The sequence below is a fragment of the Heterodontus francisci genome, chromosome 4, assembly GCF_036365525.1.
Source record: "Heterodontus francisci isolate sHetFra1 chromosome 4, sHetFra1.hap1, whole genome shotgun sequence".
Classification (NCBI taxonomy): Eukaryota; Metazoa; Chordata; class Chondrichthyes; order Heterodontiformes; family Heterodontidae; genus Heterodontus; species Heterodontus francisci.
Genome location: NC_090374.1, coordinates 199762534 through 199785728, shown reverse-complemented (window position 1 = coordinate 199785728; position 23195 = coordinate 199762534). Strand labels below are relative to the sequence as shown.

General features: G+C 45.5%; 1 protein-coding gene across 14 annotated transcripts in view; it reads left to right on the top strand.

Moving 5' to 3' along the window:
- The window catches only part of LOC137369472 (multiple PDZ domain protein), a 419370-nt gene that overhangs the window by 147305 nt on the left and 248870 nt on the right, over nt 1-23195 (top strand). For all 14 annotated transcript variants that reach the window (XM_068030740.1, XM_068030727.1, XM_068030738.1 and 11 more), the window contains exons 11-15: nt 1558-1753; nt 3570-3683; nt 12940-13019; nt 14820-14966; nt 18677-18847. In XM_068030740.1, coding sequence (XP_067886841.1) covers nt 1558-1753; nt 3570-3683; nt 12940-13019; nt 14820-14966; nt 18677-18847 — 708 coding nt within the window. The remainder of the gene's footprint in view (nt 1-1557; nt 1754-3569; nt 3684-12939; nt 13020-14819; nt 14967-18676; nt 18848-23195) is intronic.

Below are 23195 nucleotides of genomic sequence, written 5' to 3'. Positions count from 1 at the left end.
ACTGATAAAGTGGCTTACTCCAGCCATTTTAGATGGAATTACTCGCGCATACTCTGAAGTAATTCTACAGCTTTTGTACTCAGCTTGCCAGTTAGTGCCTTCCTTATAAGATTCCTAGCTACATGAGAAAATATATAATAAGAAAAGGCCATCCCCTGTAGTTTGCATTGTTGCTGACTCTCCCTAAAGGCAAAGATGATTTGCATCGATTCACTCTCTTGTGTCTTTCAAATGTCCCAAAACAGCTTGCATAGGATTAATTATCTGGTGGAGTTCTTAGAGATAAAATTAGATTAGATTAGAGATACAGCACTGAAACAGGCCCTTCGGCCCACCGAGTCTGTGCCGAACATCAACCACCCATTTATACTAATGCTACACTAATCCCATATTCCTACCAAACATCCCCACCTGTCCCTATATTTCCCTATCACCTACCAATACTAGTGACAATTTATAATGGCCAATTTACCTATCAACCTGCAAGTCTTTTGGCTTGTGGGAGGAAACCGGAGCACCCGGAGAAAACCCACGCAGACACAGGGAGAACTTGCAAACTCCACACAGGCAGTACCCTGAATCGAACCCGGGTCCCTGGAGCTGTGAGGCTGCGGTGCTAACCACTGCGCCACTGTGCCGTGGCAACAGTTTTGTGCACAACAAGGTTCCACAAACTACAGTGAGGAGTTGTAAAAATTGCAGTTAGCAACCACTTCCATGAAATTACTTTCATAGCAGAGATTAGAAGAGCCATACCAGGTTGTCAACAGAGGACCTTACACCTTGCTCCAGGTGCTTTTATCAGATGGATCAAAAAATTGTTATACTTGGTACACACAGTACCTGAAAATTAAATACAGGGCTGAATTTTATTTGCGCGCTGCACATCGCTGCTGCCGAGCCCCCACGATATTATGCGTGGGGGCTCATTTAAATGGAGGCGGCAGAGCGGCCACCCCCCCCCCCGATGACATAGAGGGGAGGCAGCCACGTCCATGGCAACGGCGTCTGGCGCCACTACGCAGGCGTCGGCGGCATTTTTAAAAGGCTTAGAGCCCTTAGATGAAATTTTATTATTTAAAGGGGAATTCGTTTACACCTCATTTTAAAATTTTATTGAAACTTGGAGGCCCTTTCAACCCATTCCCCAATATCAGTTTAAGGCCACCGACCCTGAATAAACTTTATCAACAGCGTGAACGCTCTCCCCCAACCTCGTAACATTTGCCCTTCAGCCCCTTACCACTGTTCCCACAGCCATTAAAACGTGTTTTCCCTGTTCCCCTACCCCTCCCACCATGAAATTTTCAGTCCTCCCCCCTCCCCACTAGTGCCTCGCCTTGGAACTCTGTATGGACTTCCGACCGCTGACATCGAGGCGCTGGTAAAATCCAGCCCACAGTTTTAAAGTAGCTAATTAACCAACTGTGATCCCACAGATGAAGCCGGGCACTGTCCACCAAATCAACCCACTGATCAATGAAAACAGTGCGGACAGACAAAAATTTATTATTACTTAGATTTGGACAATCTAGTCTGAATGTGTTTTCATTTTAGGTGGATGGAACAAATATTCAAGGTTTCACTAACCAGCAAGCAGTGGAAATGTTGCGTCATACTGGCCAAATTGTGCATCTTATTTTAATGAGGAGAGGACTCAAACCAGAAGCCTTGACGCAGCCTGAGGGTAAAGATGAAGTAAAACCTGACAAGGGTGGAGATGTGCTCACAATAGATGATAAACCTGCTCCAGGTACAATGGTGGTCCCTCTCTGTATCATGTATTTCACTGCAGTTACTGTGCTTCAGTTCATGTTCTGTGCTGCACTAGAGACGCAAGTAAAAGCCCTGTCCAGATTATTTAGTTAGACTGGTGTTCATGATCATCCAACTTGAAGGGTCTGAAATGGTTTGATTGTCTAGATTGAAGTATGCATAGAAATATTACATTGAGGGACTTTTGGAGGAGATGGAAGAACTGAAATAAGATACGTGTAGATTAAAAATAATTTCCACTGATTCTGCACTATGCACTAATCTGAATTTGTAAAAGCCTTTTTGAAGTATGAGAATTGAATGTAGGAACAATTGTTGCCAATTGGAGTATTGACTTTGGAGTTTTCTCCAGCAGGGAAGCTGCTGGAGAAGATACTGAGGGATAGGATCTATTCCCATTTGGAAGAAAATGGGCTTATCAGTGATAGGCAACATGGTTTTGTGCAGGGAATGTCATGTCTTACCAACTTAATAGAATTCTTTGAGGAAGTGACAAAGTTGATTGATGAGGGAAGGGCTGTCGATGTCATATACATGGACTTCAGTAAGGCGTTTGATAAGGTTCCCTATGGCAGGCTGATGGAGAAAGTGAAGGCGCATGGGGTCCAAGGTGTACTAGCTAGATGGATAAAGAACTGGCTGGGCAACAGGAGACAGAGAGTAGCAGTGGAAGGGAGTTTCTCAAAATGGAGACGTGTGACCAGTGGTGTTCCACAGGGATCCGTGCTGGGACCACTGTTGTTTGTGATATACATTAATGATTTGGAGGAAAGTATAGGTGGACTGATTAGCAAGTTTGCAGATGACACTAAGATTGGTGGAGTAGCAGATAGTGAAGGGGACTGTCAGAGAATACAGCAGAATATAGATAGATTGGAGAGTTGGGCAGAGAAATGGCAGATGGAGTTCAATCAGGGCAAATGCGAGGTGATGCATTTTGGAAGATCCAATTCAAGAGTGAACTATACAGTAAATGGAAAAGTCCTGGGGAAAATTGATGTCCAGAGAGATTTGGGTGTTCAGGTCCACTGTTCCCTGAAGGTGGCAACGCAGGTCAATAGAGTGGTCAAGAAGGCATACGGCATGCTTTCCTTCATCGGACGGGGTATTGAGTACAAGAGTTGGCAGGTCATGTTACAGTTGTATAGGACTTTGGTTCGGCCACATTTGGAATACTGCGTGCAGTTCTGGTCGCCACATTACCAAAAGGATGTGGATGCTTTGGAGAGGGTGCAGAGGAGGTTCACCAGGATGTTGCCTGGTATGGAGGGTGCTAGCTATGAAGAGAGGTTGAGTAGATTAGGATTATTTTCATTAGAAAGACGGAGGTTGAGGGGGGACCTGATTGAGGTGTTCAAAATCATGAGAGGTATAGACAGGGTGGATAGCAAGAAGCTTTTTCCCAGAGTGGGGGATTCAATTACTAGAGGACATGAGTTCAAAGTGAAAGGGGAAAAGTTTAGGGGGGATATGCGTGGAAAGTTCTTTACGCAGAGGGTGGTGGGTGCCTGGAACGCATTGCCAGCGGAGGTGGTAGATGCGGGCACGATGGCGTCTTTTAAGATGTATCTAGACAGATACATGAATGTGCAGGAAGAAAAGAGATACAGACCCTTAGAAAATAGGCGACATGTTTAGATAGAGGATCTGGATCGGCGCAGGCTTGGAGGGCCGAAGGGCCTGTTCCTGTGCTGTAATTTTCTTTGTTCTTTGTTTTGTTCTTTGTTATGTTTGAAATCAGTTTGCCATGACTAAATTAATTGTTTCCCTTCTCATGTTAATGACCTCTGTAGCAATATCTGCAATGATTGAAGAATCGTCGGCATTGGGGAATAGGATTTCAAATGCTGCCCCTGTTAATGAGCAAGAAATTGAAGCTGAAGGTGAAGCCAAGTTCACAGTAGCAGGTACATATTATCCTCGTATAAAGTGTTTTTAAAAGCAACTGTCACAATTTCCAGGTTTTTATGCAAGATATTCTCTTGTTTTCGCATCACTAATCAGTGAATCTTTTGCCCCCTTTGAGGTAGTTTTACTGTCAGATTTTCAGTTAAACTATAGTATGACCTGTGGATTGTAATTGAAAACCCTTGTTGTTATACCAGGAACTAAAATATGGCGGGCACACCCTCTCTTGGGCAGACCGCTAAGCATTCTATCATGACAGGTAGAGCTCCAAACCTACTACTAGTTTATCTTATATAAAATACATGAAAGAACATCATGCAGTTTGTAACTGGGAAAGCAATCAATATATCAAGCTGCCTCCGTAATGAATAATGATGGAAGATGCATCTTAGTAACTTCATTAATGTAGGCTTGCTTCTCTGGCTAAGCTACTCAAACTAAATGAGTTCAGATTTTTTTAAATACAGCTTCCTGCTGTTGCCTTGTAACCTGGGAGGGTTGCTGGGAGAAGTGGAAAGAGAGAGAAGGTGGAGCAGGCTTGAGGGGCTGAATTGCCTACTCCTGCTCCAAGTTCTTATATACAGATTTTTAATTAGTAATGGGTTGAAGGGTGATGGAGAACGGGCAGGAAAGTGGAGTTGAGGCCGAGATGAGATCAGCCTCGATCGTTTTGAATGGCGGAGCAGGCTCGAAAGGCTGAATTGCCTACTCCTGCTCCTAGGTATTTACGTTCTTATGTTACTTACCTTGAATTCTGTGTGTGAACAATATAGGGATTACATTGGCCCGAATAGCCCATGATTTTCAGGTGCTACGTGGCTTCTTAAGGCCTCATGCCTGAAGCAGGCATTAAGCTGTTGCACATGCAAGTAAGAGGCCTAACGCTGTTTCAGTTGTCTGCAGCAACTTTGGATTGCCCGAGCCACCTGACAGCAGCACTTGCAGCATTCAGGGAAACCAACTCTAAAAATTATGTGCAAAAAAATGTGTAAGCATTCATCACAGTTGCCATGGCACCCAGTTCTCAGATCCCTGATGTTCAGCCTCCAGCAGCCCACCCCTCCCCCGTCCACCCAATCTGCCTCCCTCCTAGGCCCTGAGCACCAGACACTTTGATCCCCCTCCCCTGTAATCACAACCACTCTAAGGCCACTGATGCCTCCCTATTCCTGACTACAAGCCCAATGCCCCTGATCCCCTTCCTCCACTCCCAACTAAAAACTCTTAAATCCCAATCTTCCTTCCCGACTGCACATCTTAGGCCTCCGATCTCCCTTCGCAACTCCCGACTGCAAACCCAAGGACCCCAATCTCCTGTCCTGATTCCTGACATTAAGCCCAAGGCCTCTGATCTAATTTCCCAACTGACAGTCCAAGGACCTCAATCTCTCTGCCTGACCACAAATACAAACACTTACTGAGTTCCCAATCCTCGATGACTCCCCGACTGTTGGTAACTCCCTCCAACTCTGATATCTCCCCAACTCCTGTAATCTGACCTGGCCACTTTTCTGCGGGCCACTACGCTAACTTGGATATTTGGACCACTTACCTATGTGACTACCTATTGCAGCCCCATCTTCAGTCTAAAGAGATCCACTACCCAATATCCTGGGCTTCTCTGACCTCATCATTTGTGCACACATGTTGGTGCCAAATACTACGTATTTCACCAGAATTTTGCGATTGACACCTCAGACCCGAAGGCCACTTCAGACTATTTGTTCCTCGTCCTACAGGAAAAATAATTTCCTTTTTTTAAAAACAAATTATGTTACAAGGGAAGCAACAGGATATGTGAGGTTCCAACCCTCTGGTAACAGTGGTGATAGCGTTCAGCTTAAGGAATTCATATCTACTTAATCTGAAAATGCTCGTGATTTGACCTGTATCCACGATACTTGTGTGTGCAATGCATGCCGAATAGAAAATGCCTATAATCATACACAGTTTTTGTCTGTCTGCATTTTCTGATTAGTTTTGGGTTGATTTGGTGGGTGAAGCCTGGCACATGTGCCGTGATTTCTTCACCCAGACTGTCGCTGCTCCCAGCCTCACTTACTGGCTTCTGACCCTCGCCGTTATTCTTCCTCCTCCTCCTCCTCCTCCTTGCGCTCTTCAGCTTCTCACCTCACAGATGGTGGCAATGTTGAGCAGCATGTCACATACTATTACAAATCTTGATATCTGAATAGCTGAGTACTGCAGGACTGTTCCACAGCGGTCCAGGCAGCAGAAGCATTGCTCGAGGACAGTAATGGTCCATGTGACAGCAAGGCTGTCATTGCAGGCATGCCCTGCAATTGTGCATACGTTCTGGACCGAAGTCTTGAGAGCCATGTCATGTGGATAACTCGTGTTGCCCGGCGTCAGCCTTTGATCTGTTGTGGTGGGTCCATTACAGGTGGTACAGAGAAATGCTGCAGAATGAAAGAGTCATGACTGCAGCCAGGATAATGGGCATTCACCTGCATGATGTGCCTCCTGCACGTTGAGGGAGTGGAATCACTTTCGGTTTCTGAAAATGTTCAAGTTCACATGCTTACTGGGGGCGTGGGGTAATGGTATTGGAGGGAAGGCGATAGGGACTCTTATCGCTGCCACTGGGATCTAACAAGCAGTGGGGGGTGCCTCTGCCATGCGGGGAGGGCGCCTTATAAAACTAGGTGCCTTCACTGTGGACTTGCGGGGTGTTCCCTCTTCTGTGGGCCACAGAGGGCCCCGGCCAGGAAACAATGCACCTCCCAGGCCCCCTCCTCCCCCTAGCTATGTGATCAGCCACCAAACCCCCTTGCCAGGGCCTCCCAGACTGGCCCCAGTGACCCTGCCTCACTTAGCAGAGGACTGTGGTTCCAGCGCTGGCCCTGGGTCCAAGGCCTCTACAACACTGGCAGTGGCCACCACTCCTAGTGGCGCTGCCGATACTGCTGAGCTGCCGGCCCTGTGATTGGCTGGCAGCTCTTGGAAGCAGGATCCCCATCTTTAAAAGGACATAGATCCCCATGCAGGACACTTAACCTTCAAAACACAGGAAGATCACTGTGGTGGTGGTGGGGGGGGGGTTCCCCCGCCGTTTTCGCCCAGCACCGGGAGCTCTGCTTCCTCTACAAAATCCAACCCTAAGCATTAACTTGCATGATTCCCTGTGTATAGTAATACATTTGGTGGATGCTGAGGAAGTAGAATCCTATTTGGCTGTGGCACATCTCAGAATTGATGTGCAACACCTACAAGTGATGTGTGTACAGTCACTGGCACCCTGCATCTCAGGGTAGCCTGCAATCCTCACCAAACCATGTGCTCGCTGTGCCTGCTGCTCTCTGGAAAGAGAGAATGAAATGTGATTAGCAGTCTTGGAATACAGGGCCTCAGTGACTTCCTTAATGCAACAGTGGATGGCAAACTGGGAGCTGTTGCAAATATTGCCTGCTCCAGCTTGGAAGGAGACTGACAAAGTTCACAACCAAGATCACCTTCACAGCTACTGGCAGTGCCGTTGTCACCCTGCTGTGAGGCTGCAACAGGTAGCAGATTTCAGCAAGGACAGCCTTAGTGAAGCAGAGATATCTAACACACTGTCCGTCACTGAGGTTCAGGTAGGATAATTGCTCCCTGAACTCACTGGGCAAATATGGCCTCCTGCTGAGAGCCCTTCACCCCCTCCTCCTCTCTCTTCCAGCAGCTTTAACTGCTCTGTATCACCTCTTCTCATTTTCTCTGTCAAACTATAGTCCAAGAGGAATGTCTACTACTGCACCCATATTTGGGAGCAAATAGTTTGTGCAGAATCTTTGAAGTTCAGACAAAGTCCTTCAGCTCATGTCGCACCACTCCCTGTAGATGTTAGCAACTTTAAGTAACCAGCAAAAATGTCTACAATTACAGCAAGAGCCTACAGAAATCAAGGAGCAACTAACTGTAAGTAGTTGATCCCTTTGAGTAGCACTTGTTGGGTGTGGGTGGTGGGGGGAGGGGGAGAATCCCTGAAAGAGATATAGACAGATTAAGTGAGTGGGCAACAAGATGGCAAAAAAACAGATTTTTTTTTTTTAAGTTGTGAAACTTGCAAGTGATTATGTTCAAAGAGACTTAGGGGTGCTTGTACAGTGAACATGAAGTTTGCATGCAGATTCAGCCAGCAATTAGGAAGGCAAATGGCATGTTAGCCTTTTTATTCATTCAGGGGATGTGGGTGCGCTGGCTATACCAGCATTCATTGCCCATCTCTAATTATCCTTGAGAAGGTGGTGGTGAGCTGCCTTCTCGAACCGCTGCAGTCCTTGGGGTATTGGTACACCAATAGTGCTGGTAGGAGGGGGGTTCCAGGATTTTGACCCAGCAACAGTGAAGAACGGCGATTTGGTTCCAAGTCAGGATGGTGTGTGGCTTGGAGGCAAACTTGCAGGTGGTGGTATTCCCATGCGTCTGCTGCCCTTGTCCTTCTAGGTGGTAGAGGTCGCAGGTTTGGAAGGTGCTGTCGAAGGAGACTTGGTGAATTGCTGCAGTGCATCTTGTAGATGGTACGTGCTGCTGCCACTGTGCGCGGTGGTAGAGGGAATGAATGTTGAAGGTAATGGATGGGGTGCCAGTCAAGCGGGCTGCTTTATCCTCGATGGTGTTGAGCTTCTTGAGTGTTATTGTAGCTGCACCCATCCAGGCAAGTGGAGAGTTTTTCATCACATTCCTGACTTGTGCCTTGTAGATGGTGGACAGGCATTGGGGAGTCAGGAGGTGAGTTACTTGCCACAGAATTCCCAGCCTCTGGCCTGCTCTTGTAGCCACAGCATTTATATGGCTGGTCCAGTTCAGTTTTTGGTCAGTGGTGACCCCCAGAATATTGATAGTGGGGGATTCAGCGATGGTCATGCCATTGAACATCAAGGGGAGATGGTTAGATTCTCTCTTGTTTGAGATGGTCATTGCCTGGCGCTCGTGTGGCATGAATGTTACTTGCCACCCAGCCCAAGCCTGGATGTTGTCCAGGTCTTGCTGCATATGGACACGGGCCGCTTCAGTATCTGAGAAGTTGTGAATGGTGCTGAACATTGTGCAATCATCAGCGAACATCCCCACTTCTGACCTAATGATGGAGGGAAGGTCATTGATGAAGCAGCTGAAGATGTTTGTGCCTAGGACACTACCCTGAGGAACTCCTGCAGTGATGTCCTGGAGCTTAGATGATTGACCAACAACCACAACCGTCTTCCTTTGTACTATGCATGATTCCAACCAGTGGAGAGCTTTCCCCCGATTCCTATTGACTCCAGTTTTGCTAGGGCTCCATGATGCCATACTCGGTCAAGTGCTGCCTTGATGTCAAGGGCAGTCACTCTCACCTCAACTCCTGGAGTTCAGCTCTTTTGTCCATGATTGGACCAAGGCTGTGGTGAGGTCAGGAGCTGAGTAGCCGTGGCAGAACCAAAACTGAGCGTCAATGCACAGGTTATTGCTGAGCAAATTCCATTTGATAGCGCTGTCAATGACCCCTTCCATCACTTTGATGATGATCGGGAGTAGACTGATAGGGTGGTAATTGGCCGAGTTTGATTTGTCCTGCTTTTTTGTCTACAGGATATACCTGGGCAATTTTCCACATTGCCGGGCAGATGTAGGACTGTGTGGTGGTTACTCCTGTCAATACTGTCATGGACAGATGCATCTGCGACAGGTAGATTGGTGCCGAAGAGGTCAAGTAGGTTTTTCCCTCTTGTTGGTTCCCTCACCACCTGCTGAAGACCCAGTCTAGCAGCGATGTCCTTTAGGACTGGGCCAGCTCGGTCAGTAGTGATGCTGCCAAGCTACACTTGGTGATGGACATTGAAGTCCCCCACCTTGTGTCCTTGCTACCGTCACTGCTTCTTCCAATTGGTGTTGCACATGGAGAAGCACTGATTCATCAGCTGGGGGGTGGGTGAGTGCGGTCGGTGGTAATCAGCAGGAGGGTTCCTTGCCCATGTTTGACCTGATGCCATGAGACTTCATGAGTTCCGGCGTCGATGTTGAGGACTCCAAGGGCAACTCCCTCCCGACTATATACCACTGTGCCGCCCCCTCTGGCAGTGACAGATCCAGGGTTGGTGATGGTGGTGTCAGGGACATTGCAAGATATGAGTCGGTGAGTATGTCTATGTCAGACTGTTGCTTGACTAGTCTGTGGGACAGCTCTCCCAATTTTCTCACAAGCCCCCCAGATGTTAGTAAGGAGGACTTTGCAGGGTCGACAGGGCTAGGTTTGCTATTGTCATTTCCGGTGCCAAGGTCGATGTCAGGTGGTCCGTCCAGTTTCATTCCTTTTCTTAGACTTTGTAGCGGTTTGATACAACTGCATTTGATGCAACTGAGTGGCTTGCTAGGTCATTTCAGAGGGCATTTAAGAGTCAGCCACATTGCTGTGGGTCTGGATTCACATGTAGGGCAGACCAGGTAATGATGGCAGATTTCCTTCCCTAAAGACATGAGTTGACCAGATGGGTTTGTACAGCAATCGACAATGGTTTCATGATCCCACAGGACTAGCTTTTTTTAAAGTTCCAGATTTAATAATTGAGTTCAATATCCATCATTTGCCATGGTGGGATTCGAACCCTTGTTCCCAGAGCATTAATTTGGGGCTTTGGGTTACTAGTCTAGTGACATTACCACTATGTCACCGCCTCGCCTAATTGCAAGGGAATTGAAATACAGCTACAGTTGTACAGGACTTTGGTTGGAGTACATATGGATACTGTGTACAGTTTTGATCTCCAAATTTAAGGAAGGATTTACTTGCATTGGAGGCGGTACAGCGAACTTTCACTAAATTAGTCCTGGGATGAGGGGGTTGGCCTATGATGAGAGGCTGACTAAATTGGGCCTATATTCTCTGGTGTTTAGAAGAATGAGAGGCCATCTCATTGAAACATATAAGATTCTGAAGAAGCTGGGTAAGGTAGACACTGGGAGATTGTTTCCACTAATTGAGGAATGTAAAACATAGGGGCACAGTCTCAGGATAAGGGGCCGATCATTTAGGATTGAGATGATGAGAAATTACTTCACTCAAGTAATGGGCGGCACAGTGGCGCAGTGGTTAGCACCGCAGCCTCACAGCTCAAGCCAAAAGACTTGCAGGTTGATAGGTAAATTGGCCATTATAAATTGTCACTAGTATAGTTAGGTGGTAGGGAAATATAGGAACAGGTGGGGATGTTTGGTAGGAATATGGGATTAGTGTAGGATTCGTATAAATGGGTGGTTGATGTTCGGCACAGACTCGGTGGGCCGAAGGGCCTGTTTCAGTGCTGTATCTCTAATCAAATGGTTGTGAATCTTTGGAATTCTCTACCCAAGGGGGTTGTGGATGCTCCATCGTTGATTACATTTAAGGCTGGGATAGACAGATTTTTGGTCTCTAAGGGAATCAAAGGATAGGACGAATGGGCGGGAAGGCGGAGTTGAAGCCTAAGATCAGCCACGATCGTTTGAATGGCATAGCAGGCTCAAAGGTCCATATGATCTACTCCTGCTCCTATTTCTTGTGTTATTATATCCTTCCTGCCGCTGAACCTATATTCGGCTTTGTGTGTTTAAGAGTTGGAGTTAGCTGGAACATTAACCTCAAAAAGGTGTCAAATCAGGGTATGACGATTTGCCTCCTCTTCATGCTTCCGGTAGACACTCCCTATACATAAGCTTATGCCCTCACCAAAATGGCAGCGAGCACATCTGGTACAGAAGTGTGTGTATGTGTTGCATATACTGTTTTGGAGCCATATTAGTACTTGTAGGGCCAAATATGTGGGCACTAAGAAGTCAAATATTGCAGCCATAATTTCTGCCAATCCCTTTCTAATGCTTCTAAACTATGACCTTTCTGATCAGTTAAGAGTGAAAGCATTTAAGCATGCGAAGAAGTTTTGTGTTCCACTTTTGTATGGCTAGGCCTGTAGGAATTTCATGTAATCTTGTTACTGTCTGGAATTCTGTGGGCAGTGACCATAGCACAAAAGATGTTCTTTCAGGGATTGTAACCTGGTTCTTCCTTCTTTCTCATCATTGAGTAATTTAAGATTGGAGTTCCTGGCCTTAGAATTAGTAAAATTAAATGCATCAGTGCCAGCGGGCTCAAGTAATATGTAGCTTTGAACTGACAACTTAATTATCCTATTGGCATGTCTACAAGATTCCTCCTAAACTGAAGCTTGTTCGTTTTCCTTCGTGTTTTACACTGTATGTCCCCTCAAGATGTTGTAATTAATCAGAAGGCAATTTTGTAGATTCTTCATTTCAACCTCTGCCTGCAGAGAAATGAGACCCTTCCCTGAACATTCTCAGAAATTAACCTTCCCCAGCCTTCTTCCCGAATTCTGTATTGAATTTTAGCTATTTTGAAAGGAGATGGCTAAAGAAATATTGAATTGGTGTACTGGGGCATCAAAACGTTAAAATAGGATCACAGAGTAGGTGAGGAGGCAGATTTGTACAGCCAAGTTGAGCTATGTTTGAAAGATGTTGTTGACTTTGTCAAAATAGGTAGCATTATATCCTGGATTTTGTCAGATCTCTTGTTAAAAAAACTGCAGATATTAAAGCTAAAATATGATTTTCATGCTTGATGTAGTTTTAAAGAAAAAAGTATTATAAATAAATACCCCTGCCTAACCCGTCCATTAAATAGCCAAGCCATGTTAAAATTTGGTTCAGTGTTAAGATTACTACATTTTAAAATTCCTGGTGGCCTTGCCATATTTACATAGCTCCTGGTTGCTCCTGCTCCTGCAATTCCCAGCCTTTATTAAAGCAGCACATATGCACTGATGCAAAATAATGCACTAAGGGAAACCATAAGTTTAGAGTGATCATTTTCAGCAACAAGGTAAGTTACTGAAGTGTTTAAAATGGAGAAATAATTGTTCTCATCTGAAAGTGAACCTGTAAAATGTTTAGTCAAAGTTTTTTTATTATTGTTTCAGCCATTTCAGATTGGCAAAATTCAGCTTCTTGAAGAATTGCTGATTTCATCTTTAGAATCTACAGTATGATGATCATTTGTGCTGCACGTTGTGGCAGGGAGGAGGGAGAAGAATGTTTGGAAGATAGGTCTTGTTGTTTTGGGGAATTTTTTAATGCAGTGACTAAAATGCAACATATTTACAAAAACAAATGGCAAATAAATTAGATGTGCATTTTTTCAACATACTTTTTAAAAATAATTGTGAGATAACAAAAAGCTTAAGTGAAATAAACATGATTTGCTTTGTTAATTCTTCATTCTAGGATTTCAGCTCAGCTCATCAGAAGAGGAAAGTCTTTCTGTTAAATGGCAGGAGATTCTGGGAGCTAAATATGAAATTGTGGTATGTAAATTAAAAATACACCTCTTGTTAATGATTCCTGCATCCAATATTCTTTTTTTTTCTTTTGGGCCTCCTTATCTTGAGAGACAATGGATACGCGCCTGGAGGTGGTCAGTGGTTTGTGAAGCAGCGCCTGGAGTGGCTATAAAGGCCAATTCTAGAGTGACAGGCTCTTCCACAGGTGCTGCAGAGAAATTTGTTTGTCGGGGCTATTGCACAGTTGGCTCTCCCCTTGCGCCTCTGTCTTTTTTTCCTGCCAACTACTAAGTCTCTTCGACTCGCCACATTTTAGCCCCGTCTTTATGGCTGCCCGCCAGCCAATAAGGTTGCATGTAATAGCCTACTGTTGAATTGTGACATACCATTTCGAGACAAACCCTTTGCAGTTACATAATAATCTTGATCCACCTACTTCTAGTTGGAGCCATTGGGGATGAAATTGGTCTGTGCCAACAGCATGAAATGGGCTCATAGTGAATTGCCAGCTCATTTTTCACCACACCAAGCATTTTAATTTCAAAACAAGTAAAAAATGACAGAGATTGGGAAATGAGTCTCCAAAAAGAGTTTGAACTGTTGTTCTGTGGACTTCATGTGGAAAGAAGATTGGCCACAGTCAAAGGTTCGATGCTGGTTTGCTACGAGCTTGTTTCACACTGCTGGAGTAGACCAATTTCACCCCCATTGGCTTTGGTCCCCACTACATACTCTATTCTTCAGTCACCAACTCCATCACTTTTCCTGGTCACTGTCTGAGGCTGAACCAGATCAACTTGGCATCCTATTTGACCCTAAGATGAGTTTCTGATCACATATCCGTTCCATCAACAAGATCTCTCATTTCCACCACTTGTCTCTACCCGTGTCTTAGCTCATCTGCTGCTGAAACCCTCATCTATGCTTTTGTTATCTCTAGACTTAAACTATTCCAATGCTGTTCTGTCTGGCCTCCCACCCTCCACCCTTCGTAAACCTGAACTGATCCAAAATTTTATAGCCTGTGTTCTAAGTCACATCAAGTTCTGTTCACCTATTACCGCTGTGCCCGTTGATCGACATTGACTGTCGGTCTGGTAAAGCCTCGATTTTAAAATTCTTGTCCTTTTCAAATCCTTTCATGGCCTTGCCCCCTTCCTATCTCTTTAATCTCCTGCAGCCTTAAAACCCTCCGAGATCTCTGTGCTTCTCCAATTCTGGCCTCTTGTGCATCCCATATTTTTTTTGCTTCACCATTGGCAGTTATGCCTTCAACTAGCTGGGTCCTACACCTGGAATTCCCTCCCTAAGTTTCTCCACCTCTCGACTTCTTCTTTAAGATACTTCTTTAAACCTACCTCTTTGACAAAGCTTTTGGTCACCTGTCCTAATATCATCTCATTTGGCCCAGTATCAAATTTTCTTTGATAACGCTCCTGTGAAGTGCCTTTAAAGGCCCCACTACGTTAATGTTGCTATATAAATGCATGTTGTTCAGAGATATTCTTCCATAGTTTAAGTTAATACCCAAATGCATTCTTCAAAATAACTGGAAATTTTCAAAAGAATTCAAAATCCATAAAAAGGTTTGGACTATAAAACTTGGATGAAAATAATAGATGAATTAGACATGAGAGAAGTGAAAAAATTACTGGATTTCTGGTCATCAACATTTTGGGACCCATAGAACAATTAGTTGTGCCAACATTCTAGAACTCTACAGTTTTAATAGTATTGGTTAGATCCAGGCATTCATTTTTCACTTGAAATTTCTTTTAGATAATAGAACAAGAATGATGGGTTGGGTTATGCCTATATTTTCAGGTGACTCAAGTAACAAAGTTCAGTGAAAGCAGTGGCCTGGGCATAAGTTTGGAAGCTACAGTTGGGCATCATTATATTCGTTCCATCCTCCCTGAGGGACCTGTGGGACGAAATGGAAAACTGTATAGTGGAGATGAGCTATTAGAGGTAAGCTTAAATTTGGAACAAAGACAGAAATGGAAATGTCACAGAGCTGAAATATTAACTCTGTTTCTCTCTCTTACTATATAAATGCCTGACCTGCTGAGTATTTCCAGCATTTTCATTTTTTGTTTCAGATTTCCAGCATCTGCAGTATTTTGCTTTTGTAAGCTTAAATTTGGCCCATGTTCTCTGTACAGATAACATTTGTGTTAATGTTTGTGAGAGGGAGGCAGTAGCATAGTGGTAATGTCACTGGACTAGCAATTTAGAGGCCCAGGCAAATGCTCTGGGGTCACAGGGTCAAATCCCAGCAGCTGATGGAATTTAAATTCAATTAAGAAATCTGGAATTTAAGGAAAAAGCTAGTCTCACAAATGGTGACCATGAAAACACTGTCAATTGTCGTAAAAACCCACCTGGTTCACTAATGCCCTTTAGGGAAGGAAATCTGCCATCCTTACCTGGTATGGCCTGGATGTGACTCCGGATCCACAACAATGTGGTTGACTATTAACTGCCCTCTGATATGGCCTAGCATGGCACTCAGTTGTGCCAACCGCTAGAGAAAAGTCAAGCAGGAATGAAATCGGACTGACCGTCTGACATTGGAAAAGACAAGGGCACACCCAGCCCTGTGGCCCTGCAAATGCCTCCTTTCTAGCATCTGGGGGTTTGTGCCAAAATTGGGAGAGCTATCCCACAGACCAGTCAAGCAACAGCCTTACATAGTCATAGTTACGGAATCATGCCTTACATCCAATGTCCCAAACACCGCCATTGCCATCCACCAGAGCTGGTATACAGTTGGGAGGGAATTGCCCTGGCAGTCCTCATTGACTCTGGACCCCATGAAGTCTCATGGCATCAGGTCAAACATGGATGCGGAAACCTCCTACTGATTACCACCTACCGCCCCCGCCTCGGCTGATGAATCAGTACTCCTCCATGGTGGACGCCACTTGGAAGAAGCACTCAAGGTGGCAGGGGCACAAAATGTACTCTGGGTCAGGGACTTCAACATCCAGCACCAAGAATGGCTCTGTAGCACCACTTCTGACCAAGCTGGCTGAATCCTAAAGGACATAGCTGTTAGACTTGGTGTGCGGCAGGTGGTGAGGGAACCGACAAGAGAGAAAAACCTACTTGAGCTCGTCCTCACCAATCTACCTTTCACAACTGCACCTGTCCATGACAGTATTGGTAGGAGTGACCACCGCACAGTCCTTGTGGAGATGAAGTTCCATCTTCACCGTTGATGGTACCCACTGTGTTCTTGTGTGGCACTACCACCGTGCTAAAGGGGATAGATTTCAAACAGATCTAGCAACTCAAAACTGGGCATCAGGAGCAGGTGTAGGCCACTTGGCCCTTTTGTGCCTACTCTGCCACTTAATAAAATCATGGCTGATCTGATTGTGGCCTCATCTCCACTTTCCCGCCTACCCCCGATACCCTTTGACTCCCTTGTTAGTCAAGAATGTGCTTACCTCTGCCTTAAAAATATTCAATGACCCTGCTTCCACTGTTCTCTGAGGAAGAGAGTTTCAAAGACTCATAACCCTGAGAGGAAAGTTTCTCCCCATCTTTGTTTTAAATGGGTGACCCCTTATTTTTAAACTGTGTCTCCTAGTTCTAGTCTCTCCCACAAGAGGAAAAATCCTTTCACATCCACCCTGCCAAGTCCCCTCAGGATTTTATTCTTCTAAACTCCAATGGATACAGACCCAACCTGTCCAACCTTTCCTCATAAGATAACCACCCCCCCCCCCCCCCATCCCAGGTATGTCAAGTGAAACTTCTCTGAACTGCCTCCTGGCCTCCTGTGCATTTATATCCTTTCTTAAATAGAGACCAAAGCTGTACACGGTACTCCAGATGTGGTCTCACCAGTACCCTATGCAACTGTAGCAAACCATCCCAACATTTATATTTTATTCCCCTTGCAATAAATAACAACATTGCATTTTCCTTCCTAATCACTTGCTGTATCTACATATCAACCTTTTGTGATTTATGTAGCAGGACACCTAGATCCCTCTGTACAACAGAGTTTTGCAATCTCTCTCCATTTAAATAATATGCTGCTTCACTATTCTTCCTGCCAATGTGGATAGCTGCACAGTGGCGCAGTGGTTAGCACCGCAGCCTCACAGCTCCAGCGACCCGGGTTCAATTCTGGGTACTGCCTGTGTGTAGTTTGCAAGTTCTCCCTGTGTTTGCGTGGGTTTCCGCCGGGTGCTCCGGTTTCCTCCCACATGCCAAAGACTTGCGGGTTGATAGGTAAATTGGCCATTATAAATTGCCCCTAGTGTAGGTAGGTGATAGGGATAGGTGGGGATGTGGTAGGAATATGGAATTAGTGTAGGATTAGTATATAAATGGGTGGTTGATGGTCGGCACAGACTCGGTGGGCCGAAGGGCCTGTTTCAGTGCTGTATCTCTAAACTAAACTAAACTAAACACAATCCTGACTTGGAAATGTATCGCCATTCCTTAATTGTCGCTGGGTCAAACTTCTGGAGTTCCCTCCCTAACAGCACTGTGGGTGCACTTAACACTACATGAACTGCAGGGGTTCAAGAAGGTGGCTCACCATCACCCCCTTCTCAAGGACACAGTAATGTGTGCGTGGCATGTCTATATCCCACTTTTAAGAGGTGGGATACCTTATAATATTTCAACCAGGTCCCCACATTGCAATTGGGATTTAAATTCAATCTCTCATTCTTCTTAACTCCAAAGATTATAGGTCCATTCTACTCAATATCCCTCTCATCTAAGGAATCATTCTTTGTGAATCTTTGTTGCACCTCCTCTAAGCAAGTTATTTCCTTCCTCAGCTAAGGAGACCCAAATTGTGCACCCAGTGCCTAGGTCAATGCCGGGTGGTCCATCTGGTTTCATTCCTTAACAACTTTTTAGCAGTTAGGTGCAACTGAATGGCTTGCTAGGCCATTTCAGAGGGCATTTTAAAAGTCAACCATATTGCTGTGGGTCTGGAGTCACATGTAGGCCAGACTAGGGAAGGACAGCAGATTTTCTTCCCTAAAGGACATTAGTGAACCAGATGGGTTTTTGCAACAATCGACAATGGTTACTTGACCATCATTAGACTAGCTTTTTTAATTCTGTTTTTTTTTATTAATTGAGTTCAAATTCCACCTTCTGCCATGGGTCCTCTGGGATCAGGGTTACTCGTCCAGTGACAATACTACTACACCACCGCCTTCCTGTGGTGTTGAGGAAAGTAAAAGTCATGAAATATTGGCATTTTACTACACTTGAACAATTGTACAAGGAAAATATCACTTTGCAATGCTTTTTGAATGTGATTTCCTGTTAGAACAGAAATTAGTAGATTCACTAGATCAAATGTACAATTGTAGATCATTTGGAAATAGATTTTTTTTCTCATTGAGCAGTGTATCCAATTTATTTTTTAAGGGCAATTGTTAGCCAACAATATACTTTCAATCAATCTTTCCCATCACATACTTTTGTTGATGTTTTCTCATGAAAGATTTAAACATTAATGTCTAATATTGAGTGTACTGAACTGATTGCATAATGATAACACAGCCTAAAAATTATAGGATAAATTGAGATGACTAGGAGAAAAAGTGTGTTGCATTTAAGATATTAATATTCTAATTAACGAACACTTTTAATTAGTTTTTATTCAGGAATTCATATGGTTCTTTGCTGTATTTTAGGTGAATGGATTACCACTCCTAGGTCAGAATCACAAAGATGTTGTCAGTATTCTGAAGGACTTGCCTATCAGTGTCACCATGGTCTGCTGCCGCCCAATCCTGGAGGTCAAGAAGGAAACTGATGTAGATAGCATGGTTCTCATAGAAGAGCCCATTCAGTCAACAGACAAGGTATTGTAGAGATAACATCACAGAATATGTTTGCTGATCTTAAGATAGTCTTTGCAGGTTCTCCCACAGAAAAACTATTTATTTTGGATTACTTGTTTGGATTTTGTGCTCATCATAATGGATCACTCGGTTACATTCATATATGTTATGACGTCAAAACATTCCATTAACTGTAAAAGTAAAGGTCAAACAGTTTATATGAGTAATCTGAAGAAATTAGTAATGCAAAGATTAGATTATAGGATGGAACAAATTGTTGCTGGTAATTAATTTTAATAATTTTAAGCTGTCTTTTTGTTCTGTTTTTCTCCCTCTAGTGCTTTTGGTGCAGGGATCAGCAACAAAAATGTTTTGCTCATGCTCTTCTTTCTTCTTTGGCCTCCTTGTCTCGAGAGACAATGGGTAAGTGCCTGGAGGTGGTCAGTGGTTTGTGGAGCAGCGCCTGGAGTGGCTATAAAGGCCAATTCTAGAGTGACAGACTCTTCCACAGGTACTGCAGATAAAATTGGTTGTCAGGGCAGTTACGCAGTTGGCTCTCCCCTTGCGCTTCTGTCTTTTTTCCTACCAACTGCTAAGTCTCTTCGACTCGCCACACTTTAGCCCCGCCTTTATAGCTGCCCGCCAGCTCTGGCGGTCGCTGGTAACTTGACTCCCACGACTTGTGATCAATGTCACAGGACTTCATGTCGCGTTTGCAGACGTCTTTAAAGCGGAGATGTGGACGGCCGGTGGGTCTGATACCAGTGGCGAGCTCGCTGTACAATGTGTCCTTGGGGATCCTGCTATCTTCCGTGCTGCTCACATGGCCAAGCCATCTCAGGCGCCGCTGGCTCAGTAGGGTGTATAAGCTGGAGATGTTGGCCGCCTCGAGGACTTCTGTGTTGGAGATACGGTCCTGCCACCTGATACCAAGGATTCTCCAGACGCAGCGAAGATGGAATGAATTGAGACGTCGCTCTTGGCTGACATACGTTGTCCAGGCCTCGCTGCTGTAGAGCAAGGTACTGAGGACGCAGGCTTGATGCACTTGGACTTTTGTGTTCCGTGTCAGTGCGGCATTTTCCCACACTCTTGGCCAGTCTGGACATAGCAGTGGAAGCCTTTCTCATGCGCTTGTTGATTTCTGCATTGAGAGACAGGTTACTGGTGATAGTTGAGCCTAGGTAGGTGAACTCTTGAACCACTTCCAGAGCGTGGTTGCCGATATTGATGGATGGAGCATTTCTGACGTCCTGTCCCATGATGTTCGTTTTCTTGAGGCTGATGGTTAGGCCAAATTCGTTGCAGGCAGCTGCAAACCTGTCGATGAGACTCTGCAGACACTCTTCAGTGTGAGATGTTAATGCAGCATCGTCAGCAAAGAGGAGTTCCTTGATGAGGACTTTCCGTACTTTGGTCTTCGCTTTTAGATGGGCAAAGTTGAACAACCTGCCACCTGATCTTGTGTGGAGGAAAATTCCTTCTTCTGAAGACTTGAATGCATGTGGGAGCAGCAGGGAGAAGAAGATCCCAAACAGTGTAGGTGCGGGAACACAGCCCTGTTTCACGTCACTCAGGATAGGAAAGGGCTCTGATGAGGCAACGCTATGCTGAATTGTACCTGTCATATTGTCATGGAATGAGGTGATGATACTTAGTAGCTTTGGTGGACATCCGATCTTTTCTAGTAGTCTGAAGAGACCACGTCTACTGACGAGGTCAAAGGCTTTGGTGAGATCAATGAAAGCAACGTAAAGGGGCATCTGTTGTTCTCGGCATTTCTCCTGTAGCTGACGAAGGGAGAACAGCATGTCAATGCTCGAAAGCCACACTGTGCCTCAGAGTAGACAAGGTCAGTGCAGAGAGGAAGGAGCAGCGGAACCTTAGGGAAATAAGACTAGTGCAGAGGGGAAGCATTGAGAAAAAGTTGCCCCCGAACACGTAGAAAGCCACGTCCCAGCCCCAGTTGACTCCATCGCGGAACAGCTCCTCTGCCACAAATTCAAAGCGCCCGCGGGAGGTGTGCAGCTCGTAGCGCATCTGCAGCGCAATGTCGGCGAACTCCTGCTGGTACTGGAGGACGCGGATGAGCTTTCCCGGCGTCGATGGTGGGAACTGATGAAATGTTTTATTATCTGCACCCCTTCCCCCCCCCCCCCACCCCCCCCACTTCCCCTTCCCCCCCCCCCACTTCCCCTTCCCCCCCCCCCCACTTCCCCTTCCCCCCCCCCCCACTTCCCCTTCCCCCCCCCACTTCCCCTTCCCCCCCCCCACTTCCCCTTCCCCCCCCACTTCCCCTTCCCAGCTCCTCCTCTCAGCTCCCCCCTCCCTCATTCCCCTCTCCCCTCGCACCCCCTTCCCAGCTCTCCCCTCGCATCCCCTTCCTTCCACTCCTCCCCCTTCCTTCCACCCCTCCCCCTCGTACCCTCTCCTCCCTCTGGCATCCACCTATCCCTGGGCACGGGCACTAACAACCCCACTGCCTTGTGGGTGTCTCGGGAGAGTCCAAGGCTAAAGGAGTAAACCCTAACAAAAAATCCGGAGCAGAACCCCGTAGGCGGTCATGTGTCACCTTTGGCATGTTTCCGGCAGTTCCTGCAGCCATACAGGTGCCAAACGTCGTGCTCTGCACTCCTTTGGACCCCACCAGAAAGGCCGAGAGGGGGGTTTTGACGCTTGGGCAACTCACAATCTGCATACATTCGCCCAGGCATGCTCATGCTCACAGTAGGGTTAAGTACACGAGATAATGAATGCTTATTGTGAAAACCGTGGGATCAAATTTCCTGTTCTGGCATTAGAGTGTTAGGACTGCGAACTTTGTGTTCGCATCTTTTGGAAAAGATTAAACTTGTGTGATCCTCTGGAAATGGGCTCATTTATTTATTGCCTAGACTGGATCTGGTACTGGGAGGTCACATAATTTAGGGTGCATTTCCTGCACCATGATAACTCATAGAGCTGTTGCTGACAATACAGGGGAGAGAAGTTTTATTACACACAAATTTGAAGTGTCAAAGGAAATTGTGACAAAACAGTGGTGCAGGAGGCATGAATAACAGAGCATTTATTGATGCAGCTGTCAAATTGTTCTTTCAAGAAGCAGGTAAAAGGAAATCTTGTCTGTTTGGATAAAACTATGAATTGGTTTGCATGGTGTGGCCAAACAAAGTATCATGGGAGAAGATGAGAAAGAAGTTTGCTTACGTTAGGAAAGCTACCAAAGTAAGAGTAGCCAGAATAGTCATAGACAGGGTAGATGGGTACACAATAAAAGTTTCCATCAACTTGCTACTGTGCCCACATGCGAAGTACCTTTCTGCTCTGTCATAGATTTGCATGCATGCTCGTGTAGCTTAAGAGCATACTTGCCAGCTGTCATAAAATCTGTTAATATTGTCACACTTGTATCTGTAAAATTAAGTGTAAAAAAGCATGTTTCTAGCCAGGTCTTATGGTGTGATATATGTTCATTTACTCTTACACACGTTGGGATACGTGATGGGCAGTTTAGTTTCTGTGGGGTCCAGCAACCTTGTGAATGCTCTGACTGCTACTGAGGTCTTGAGGCGCAATCATCTGAGAACTTGCTTTGTTGAGCTTCAACATGCCGGGGGATCAGATAGGGAGAACTTTAAGGTATGAGGTTTGATGTCTCATTGCTACTTTCAAGTCTGCAAACCACTGGACATGCTAAGGGAGTGCCCTGCAGCAAGAGATGACTCATGACAGTATGGATGTATCTGCTATCTCCCAAGACAATCCTGTTCTTCCAGCTGCTCACTAACCCATTGCAAGTTGTGTTATGAAATGGGCAGGATCAGCTCGTCACTGCAGCATTGGATATGGCACAAGCAATTGAAGGACCTTGTCAGAACCCAGCATAAGGATATATGGGGCCACCTTCATTCAAGAAGTTATGCACTAATGCGCAGCAAACAGCCAGCTCATTTAAGAACCAGGAGCAGGAGTAGGCAATTCAGCCCCTCGAGCCTCCACTTTTCTGCCCGTTCTCCATAATCCTTTAAACCTTTGCTAATTAAAAATCTGTCTTTTTTTTTTAGAGACACACCACTGAAGCAGGCCCTTCGGCCCACCGAGTCTGTGCCGACCATCAACCACCCATTTATACTAATCCTACAGTAATCCCATATTCCTACCACATCCCCACCTGTCCCGATATTTCCCTACCACCTACCTACACTAGGGGCAATTTATAATGGCCAATTTACCTATCAACCTGCAAGTCTTTGGCATGTGGGAGGAAACCGGAGCACCCAGAGGAAACCCACGCAGACACGGAGAACTTGCAAACTCCACACAGGCAGTACCCAGAATCGAACCCGGGTCGCTGGAGCTGAGAGGCTGC